Source organism: Triticum urartu, chromosome 2 (genome assembly GCF_003073215.2).
Source record: "Triticum urartu cultivar G1812 chromosome 2, Tu2.1, whole genome shotgun sequence".
Taxonomy (NCBI): Eukaryota; Viridiplantae; Streptophyta; class Magnoliopsida; order Poales; family Poaceae; genus Triticum; species Triticum urartu.
In genome coordinates this window covers 581278184-581286789 of record NC_053023.1, presented here as the reverse complement: position 1 = coordinate 581286789, position 8606 = coordinate 581278184, and the positions used below count along the sequence as shown (strand labels likewise).

Sequence of the window (8606 nt, the reverse complement as noted above, 5' to 3'; positions counted from 1 at the left end):
ATAAAGACCTGGCTTTAATCTCTTAAAGCTCAATTCAGGCCACTTTCATTATATAAAACTGTAAATCTGAGATGTACTAGTGAGTATGTTGTTCAGTTTGAGCTAATCATTCTGGTATCTGCCCTGCATCTCTTTACTAGCAGAATGTGAAATGTCTGTCATGAACCACTTGCAAATTCTACCATTATATAAATTGTAAATCTGAGATGTAGTGAGCATGCTCGTTCTTGTGTGTGTTCTTAGGCCATACTGGAGATGCTAATTTCCAAACACCCAGGCTATCTTATATGTTGTTGATTCAAGTGATACTAATTGATGACATTGATATTGATGCAATGCATTGAAAAAATTACACTGGAGACCACGAAGCCTTTTGCCTCCCTCATCAGTGTAGATAGGTCAATGACCATCATCATCACTTGGATTCAAACTGCACGGACTTCCGGTGACACATTTAGCTCGGCGACCATGACTGTAAAAGCAATGTTTTTCTACGCTGTCAATTTTACATTTGAGGTATGCAAATTTTCTTCTTATTTCTTCTTAGGCCTCCATTTATCAGTGCTACATCCGCGCGACAATTGATTTTTTTTGTGGGAGCGGGCAGTCTTTGTACAAGGTAATGAAGATTGTATCATCCTTTTACTATTTCCTTGGCCCCACATGCAATTTGACCTTAATGTTTTCACTTGAACTGCAGGAGTGCATGTTGGACTCTGTGGCAAAGAGCTACGGCGCCTTCACAACATCTCAGCCAATGGCGGAGCTAGCCGAGTATGGCTTGGGGGAAGGGCGGGGGGAGGGGGGAGGGAGGTAGATGGCTACATTTATCTTTAATCTTAACACCTAATAAAAAATTCTTCAGGAATTTTTCTAATCTTAGGGAGGGGGGGGCATGGCCCCCCAGTAACACACATAGCTCCACCGTTGATCTCAACGCAGCAGGGCAGACGACTCCGGATTCCTCTTCTCTGGCTACGAGCTCAAAGGCTCAGGCCAGCTATACCAGGATGCGTAAACTGAGTGAGGACGAGATGAAGCCCTTCCTGGGCTACAACTTCATCCATGGTGATGATTGGCTGAAGCTCGATCCTGTCCAAGGAGGGGACGATGTTTCGGTGCCTTAAGGCACCTACCTTTGTGTCTATGACATGTGGGCCCAACAAGTGGCTGGCCCACATGTCAATGACCCAAAGGCAGGTGCCTTTAAGTCACCGAAGCTGCGTCCCCAAGGAGGGGGGAAAGATTGACGTGGTTTAGTTGACAAGTTCAGCTGGTAGCGTCCTTTGTTCTCGCTTATGAGAACAAGTTCAGCCTAAAGTCTGTTCTTTTATTTCTCTTTTGAGACTTTGCATTCCAGATTGAGCGTCATTTGTTCTCCTCTTGTGGATTCATGGAGTAAAAACAGTTTAGTCATGCTATGCGTAGCTTGTTCTTGCATGGTGTTGAAATGTTTGAAGTTTGCTTGTTCTGTTAATTTCAATTGGGAAATTTGAAAAGTATTAAAGTTATGGAAAATTCTAGTGGTAGCCTGAAATCTGTCACAAAAGGAACAAGGTAAACACATCAAGTTATGGAAAATTCTTTTTTTTTTGAATGCAGTACAGACGCAAGCGCTCATATACACGCGCATACACTTACCCCTATGAACGTGTGCGCACACACACCCTACCTATATGAGCACCTTCGAAGACTAAGCCAACATATCATCTTGAAATTTACGAAGTTACCGTAGGCACCTCGTCCTCGACGGAAACATCTCCTCTCACTTAATGTGCATCGCCGGAAATTTTGAAATAAATGCGAGCATCAAGATTGGAACCTTGTTGGCCTGGGATACCACAGTTCCTCTAACCATGCAACCATAAGTTATGGTTCGTAGTTATGGAAAATTCTAGTGGTAGCCTGAAATCATACTTTTTTTTTCTTTGAGAGGAGGACAGCCCCGGCCTCTGCATCTTACTAGTACATCGACTAATCGAGTTCACATGAACAGTCGGCGAGCCGCGCGCTTGCGCACGCTGACGAGAGAGATGTCATCCACGACCGGCCCGCAGAGCGTGCCGTCGACCTTCATGTGGTGGTGAAGGCTCTGGAACACCACACGCGTGAGGTTCCCGACCGCCACGAAATCGAGCATGGCGCGCCTGTACCCTCCCGTGCCCTGGGACTGGTATTGGACCTTCAGGCTCGCCGCCGCCACATAGGCCTCCACGACCATGGACTCCTTGCACCCGTTGGCCGCGTCCCCGACGTAGAACTGCAGCCTGTACGATCGCCCGGCCACGGTCGCCACCTCCTGCACCAGCGCCGTCTCCCTTCCAGCCACCAGCTCGACGGCCCGCGCGCCGTGCGGCACCCTGTACCTCGGCGCGTCCACGTACTTGACCACCTTGGTGCTCGACATGACCATCCATCCCGGCAACGGCGAGCAGTTGTCCTCGTCCATCGGCGGCACCAGAACCCCCCACGGGCAGTCCGGGAAGATGTACGGCCCATCCTCAAAGTCGCCATTCCTGAGCATATTGCCTGCAGTTTGAGTTGAATCACTCGGTCGTTAGGAACTTAGGATTCGCTACCAAGTTGAACCTTCAGATCGATGTGGGAAGCTAGCGATCTTACCTTTGGTTTTCGTGGGAGGCTGGAGGGTCTTGATGGCGATGGCGTCGATGACGGGGCCGCACGCCGGGTCCTCCTCGACGCCGGGGTTGTGGATGGCGAGCCACACGGCGCTGTGCTTGGCCCTGAAGGCCCATGAGTAGGAATCCCAGCCGCCGCTGCTGTACACGGTCTGGACGGGGAGCACGCCGGAATCCGCGGCGACGGACACGTTGAGCTTCTCGGCTTGGGCGCAGGTGCGCGCCGCGCTGAAGGTGATGGAGTAGTAGGCGCGCCGCGTGACTCTGATGTTCTGCCGGATGGACGCGTCGTTGCCCAGGCGCACGGCGCTGGCGCCCTCCGGCACCGCCACGATCATGTCGTCCTGCGTGTGCCCCGACTGGATGTACTCGACGAACCCCGAGATCTCCCAGTTGGGTATGGAGTGGCGCCCCATCACCACCGTGCCGTTCAGCTGGGACTTGGCTGGCCCGTCCTTGAAGTTGCCGTTCGGTAGTAGGCCTATGCACACAAGGTGATCGAACATATTAGCCATATCAAGCATGGAAAAGTATTCATCCATTTGCGGCTACAGAAAGCTGGGACACATTAGCCGTGCAAATGAGCTAGATCTATTGTGTTAAAAGATTAAGTTGAGTGTGATCTAAAACTGCAGTGCACATTAATTGATTCACTTGCACAAAAATGAAAGTGTTCGACAGTGGAAATTGAGTTTCAATAGTATACTAGTAACCCTAACAATTCGTCAATTTATATTCTTATCAAGATGATTAAATATCGACAGGTTCAGAAACCCCTCTCAGTTCCACGACCCAGAAAATAATTTCACAATCTGATCGCCCAGTTTGCAAATCTTGAGCTGTATACTCTTTTTCGTACGTGCCTTTACACTGGAAAATCAGTCAACGCCGGCAATCCCGGCGTCCACAAGATGCATAATCAAAACGACGAGAACGATCCATATACTCCCTCCGTTTTAAAATAGATGACCTAACTTTATACTATGTATTAAAGTTAGTACAAAGTTGGGTCATCTATTTTAGAACAGAGGAATACACATAGTATACACTAGTTACTTGTTCCGTCTACAAAGTTTCCAACGTAAATCAGTATTACGCTAGTTACTTCTGCTTACCTACGGCGTATTACCAACGAGTCACACCGTCAGAATTCTGACACCTCTCTCACTGAAGTCTGAATTTGAATGCGCATATTAAGGTATGAATAGGGCACCGAAACTAGCAAGAAGAACAACAAAAAGCTCTGCAACATGAAATGGCGCTGGGAAGCCCGCTCGCGGAAGGATCCCTGCTAACGTATACGGGGGGCACCAGTTTGCGAGATCTCACCATCCGTGACGGCCGAAGCCGCCCGAGCAGCGACGCCGACGAGCACGAGCAGTGTGATGCACCGGCGCCGCATCCCCTCCGCCATGCCCATCTCTCCCCGTGCCTGGCGAAGTGGTGCTGGGCTCTCTGCTCCTACACTGTCAACAATGGGGCTTTAAAACGGGGAAGGGTCGACGGAGCAGTCATGTCAACTTGGCTATGCTGGTTGGCAATGGAAGGCGACAAGAGGAGGCCGGGTTCCAGGGCACGAGAAGGACAGCCGAGCATCCCTCGGGTCTCGCTCGCTTCCGGTTGCTCTACGCTTCAGTTTCCTCCGCACGACCGCAGGGCCCGATGCAGTGCAGCAGCCTCGGGTCCTCGGGGTTTGGGGACGACGCGTCAATGGTAAAGCCGCTCGCTATGTGGGCTGGGCTGTAACGATGACGATAGCAGGTGCATGCATGTTGGGTGGGCCCAGGCCGAGCCCAAGTGCGTACTGGGCTGCCATGTCGCCGAACAGCCTAGCCACATGGTTGCTCACTTCTTCCCTAAAAAATGGAACAAGATTTGTCAACTCGCTCTGCTGTAGAAAAAGAGGTCTACTCCCCGGCACCCGGCGCTGCAGGCGCCGCATCTATCGGCTCGGCTGCCACGATGCCGCGTCATGCGCTCGTGTAAATCTGCCACGGAACTATGCGTCTTGCACTTGCTGGTGTTCTATCATTCAAAAGTTACTTGCCTACCGCTGTGTAAAACAAGCTACAGAGGAGAGGAGGAGATGTCTGTGTCTATGGATTGATGTATGCAGTCCCATTATAACCCTAATGATGCTTAAAATGCTTTAAATGATGTTCCCTAATGCAAACTATAAAGTTCTTGATTCGCAAAAAAATAAAAATTCGCCTCCACAACATGTAAAGAAATGTTAAAATGATGTTCCCTAATGCAAATTATCCACGATACATTACAGAACCCTGGTTTACAACTGCCGACCGTCCGGAATTTTAGATCCTACTCCATAACGGAAGAGGACAAATTGCTCGTGTCACAAACCAACGGACCGTACATTGCGGCACCGCACAATCACAGAAGCAGCCGGCGAGCGTGGCTCTGCGCGCAGACGAGCGAGGCGTCGTCGACGACGGGCCCGCAGACCGTGCCGTCGGACTTCATGTTGTAGCTCGCGCTGACGAACACCACCCGCGTCCGGTCCTCCGTCGCCGTGAACTCGAGCACGCCGCGCGTGAACCCGCCCGTGCCCTGGGACTCGTACGGGACCGTCACCCTCCCGCCCGCCGCGTACGCCTCCACGGCGAGGGAGCCCGTGCACCCGTCGGCCGCGTCCCCGACCGAGAACTCCATCCTGTAAGACACCCCCGGCACGGTGCACACCTCCTGCACCAGCGCGCTCTCCGCGCCGAACACCAGCTGCACGGCCCGGGCGCCCTGCGGCACCGCGTAGTGCGCCGCGTCCACGTACCGGACGGACTTGGTCGACGACAGGATCACCCACGGGAACAGCGGGGAGTAGCTGTCCTCGTCCATGGGCGGCACCATCACCCCGCACGACGTGCTGGGGCAGATGTACGGGCCCTCCTCGAAGTCCCCGTTCTTCAGCATGTTATCTGCCGGCCGGTGTAAGTATTTAGTTAGTCATCTTCGGCGAATCCATGCAAAAATCACGTACGTAGCTATACTGAAAACGAGAGGTTATGTATGATATGATCCTAGTACGTACATTCGTTGCTTTGTGGTGGCAGGAGGGTCCTGATGGCGAAGGAGTCGACGACGGGGCCGCAGGCGGCGTCTTCATCATATCCGGGGTTGTGGACGGTGAGCGTTACGACGCTCTCCTTGGCCTCGAACGCCCAGGAGTAGGAGTCCCAGCCGCTGCTGGTGTACACCGTCTGGATGGGGAGCTCGCCGGACTGCGCCCCGACCGTCACGTTCAGCTTCTCGGCCTGGGCGCAGGTGCGCGCCGCGCTGAAGGTGATCGCGTAGTGCGTCCCCGGCGTCACGCTGAGCTGCTGCTGGACGGAGGCGTCGTTCCCGAGCCGCACGGCGTGGGCGCCCTCGGGGACCGGCAGCACCATGTCCCCCTGCTTCTGGCCCGAGCAGATGTACTCCACGCACCCGCAGGCCTCCCACCGCGGTATCGCGTAGCGGCCCGTCACCCTCGTCCCGTCCATCTGCGACCGGTCCGGCGCCTCCTCGAAGTTGCCGTTCGGCAGGAGGCCTGATGAACATGAAAAAAAACGACATAACACAGCTCCCGGCATGATTAATCAGCTCGCCATATGCCATGCACTAGAAATGAAACACATAAGTAACACAGCTTGAAAGCTCTCACCATCGGTGGTGTCCGAAGCTACGAGAGCAGCCATGCAGACGAGCAGCAACAGCGCGACGCAACGGGGACCTTGCACCATCTCTCTTGCCCTCACCATCATCTACGATGTCTTACGGCACAGCGAGTGAAGCAGTGGTGCTTTGAGAACTAGAGCAGGCTGTGATCTAAGTTTAGTTTACGCACTAGCTCAGTGGTGTGTGTTCACTTAATAGGGGAGACTTCCTGCTCACTGATTAAGGATCTCGAGGCAGGAGTTATTTCAGAGTTGACCACTGTATCACCGGCGGGATCGAGAGACAACGATAGCAGGTAGCATCTTTTGGATTCCTGGCCGCTCTGCCCGCGTTCATCTAATAATCCGTCAAATTAACCTGCCTTCGTTCACTGCAGGATGGGGCTATGAAGACAGATCTATATGTGTGATTGAAACATTACACATGGTAGAAAAACAGAACTGTTTGCCAGAAAGCGTAACGTATGCGATGGCTTATCCATCGGGCAAGATATCAGAAGGTGAGTTGTGTGCGATAAAAATCTTGCCCATGATCATACTTTATGTCTTAAGAATATTTTATCGAAAAAGGTTTTTGCCCCGCTTTATAAATAAAGCAAATCATCGAGCGCAAAGTCAACAAGGTACCAACCGCACAACACACACACAACGCCACCGCGGGAAGGTCCAACACACAAGCCAAAACTCTACACAAGATCCAGCTGTGGGCACAGCACAACAAGCCCAACACAGACATGAGGCACGCACAACACAACACGGCGGTGGCGACGAGGAAGAGAGAATCTAGTCCGCCTCTGGTGGAGGAGGGGGAAGCGGAGGAGCCATCCGGAGAACCATCGCACGAAGCTGGGTGATGATGGAGGTGATGGCGTTTCTCTCCCTAGGGCGGCTAAGCGGCCGTCAAAGCTGCAAGTAACCAGACCATTTGAACAAAACGTCAGTAGCGGGACGAAGAGGGACCTGCTGAATCACAAGCTTATTCATAATAGTCCACAGCGTCTAGGCCAGCACACCGATGGTCAGCCACCTAATGTGGCAAGAAGCGGCTGGTACTGCCTAAAGTTCGGCGAAGAGAGCGGAGAAGTTGTTGTGGTCCCAACTTCCACCCACTAATTCGCGTAAACAGCTCCAGAGGAACCGCGTGGACACACAGGTGAAGAAGATATGGTTCATATCCTCCCCAGGTCCGCAGAGCGGGCATCGCCCATCACCAGGGCCGTTGCGCTTCAGGACCTCTACACCGGACGGAAGGCGGCCGCGAATCCATTGCCACAAGATTATCCTAATCTTCAAGGGAAGCCTGATCGCCTAGATGGAGGAGAGAGCTTCAAGGCCCGGCGAGGGGGCTATGGCCTGGTAGAGAGATTTAGCGGCGAATTGTCCAGATGGCTCAAGCCGCCACCTGGTGCGGTCTTCTCCTATCTCCAGATTCGGCTCGTGCACAGCAATGAAGTCGAGCAGGTCCTGCCACGCATCATTTTCCACTGGACCAAATGGTCGCCGGAACACTAGGTGCCCTAAGCCAATAAGGGCCACCACTACAGAAATCCGCGGATCAACCGCGATGGAGAACATGTCAGGGAAGTGAGCCATGAAGGGGATGTCCCCAGCCCATCTTTCGAACCAGAACAGCATGGCGGTGCCAGATCCAACCGCAATCGAGGTCCCGATGCGGAGGACTGGGAGCAGTTGTATGGTGGATTGCCAAAACCGGGACCCACCGGACCGCTGGCAGAAGGCGAGTGGCTGACCACGGAGGTATTTCTGCTGGATGATGCGGAGCCACAAGCCCCCCTCTCCGTTTGCAATCCGCCACATCCACTTGGTTAGGAGAGCTATGTTCATGCGTTTGGAGGACATGATCCCGAGTCTGCCTTGATCGCGAGGCTTACAGATCTCCGACCACCGAACCATGTGGTACTTTTGCTTTTTGCCCTCGCCAGCCCAGAAGAAGCGTCCCGGACTGTGGCAATCTCATGGTGCAGCGTCTCAGGGAGGCTGTAGAACTCATGATGAATAGGAGCAAGCTGGAGAGGGACGAGTTAATGAGCATCGTCCGGGCGGCCTTAGATAGCCAGCGGCCCTGCCAAGGCTCAATGCGGTGCTGAAGCTTCCCCACCGTGGGGCGCATCTCGGGCACCGTGAGCCTCGTGTCGCTAATGGGGATCCCCAAATACGTCGTGGGGAAGCACCCAAGCTGGCAGTTGAGTCGGTTCGCGATGCTCTGGCGTTCGTCTTGGGGGTATCCCAAGACCATGACTGCACTCTTATCGAAGTTGATCCTGAGGCCAGACAT

At 53.2% G+C, this 8606-nt stretch overlaps 2 protein-coding genes across 2 annotated transcripts; both read right to left on the bottom strand.

The window, feature by feature from the left end:
• Positions 1–1592: 1592 nt before the first annotated feature.
• LOC125533695 lies at positions 1593–4199 on the bottom strand. The gene is made up of 3 exons (XM_048697062.1): positions 3969–4199; positions 2623–3120; positions 1593–2529 (listed from the first exon to the last, which is right to left on the bottom strand). Exons 1-3 carry the CDS (start codon positions 4057–4059, stop codon positions 1985–1987), a joined length of 1134 nt encoding a protein of 377 aa, XP_048553019.1. The 5' UTR covers positions 4060–4199; the 3' UTR covers positions 1593–1984.
• A 661-nt stretch (positions 4200–4860) lies between these two features.
• On the bottom strand, positions 4861–6482 carry LOC125533693. Its single transcript, XM_048697061.1, has 3 exons — positions 6298–6482; positions 5686–6183; positions 4861–5572 (listed from the first exon to the last, which is right to left on the bottom strand). Exons 1-3 carry the CDS (start codon positions 6395–6397, stop codon positions 5031–5033), a joined length of 1140 nt encoding a protein of 379 aa, XP_048553018.1. The 5' UTR covers positions 6398–6482; the 3' UTR covers positions 4861–5030.
• Positions 6483–8606: the final 2124 nt, after the last annotated feature.

Excerpts from the sequence above, each read along its gene's own strand:
- LOC125533695 (XM_048697062.1), bottom strand. The coding sequence starts at position 4,059 with ATGGGCATGGCGGAGGGGATGCGGCGCCGGTGCATCACACTGCTCGTG. Across the intron at positions 3,121-3,968 it reads GGCTTCGGCCGTCACGGATG|GCCTACTACCGAACGGCAAC; the intron begins GTGAGATCTCGC and ends TTGTGTGCATAG. Across the intron at positions 2,530-2,622 it reads GCCTCCCACGAAAACCAAAG|GCAATATGCTCAGGAATGGC; the intron begins GTAAGATCGCTA and ends CTCAAACTGCAG.
- LOC125533693 (XM_048697061.1), bottom strand. The coding sequence starts at position 6,397 with ATGATGGTGAGGGCAAGAGAGATGGTGCAAGGTCCCCGTTGCGTCGCG. Across the intron at positions 6,184-6,297 it reads AGCTTCGGACACCACCGATG|GCCTCCTGCCGAACGGCAAC; the intron begins GTGAGAGCTTTC and ends CATGTTCATCAG. Across the intron at positions 5,573-5,685 it reads GCCACCACAAAGCAACGAAT|ATAACATGCTGAAGAACGGG; the intron begins GTACGTACTAGG and ends ACCGGCCGGCAG.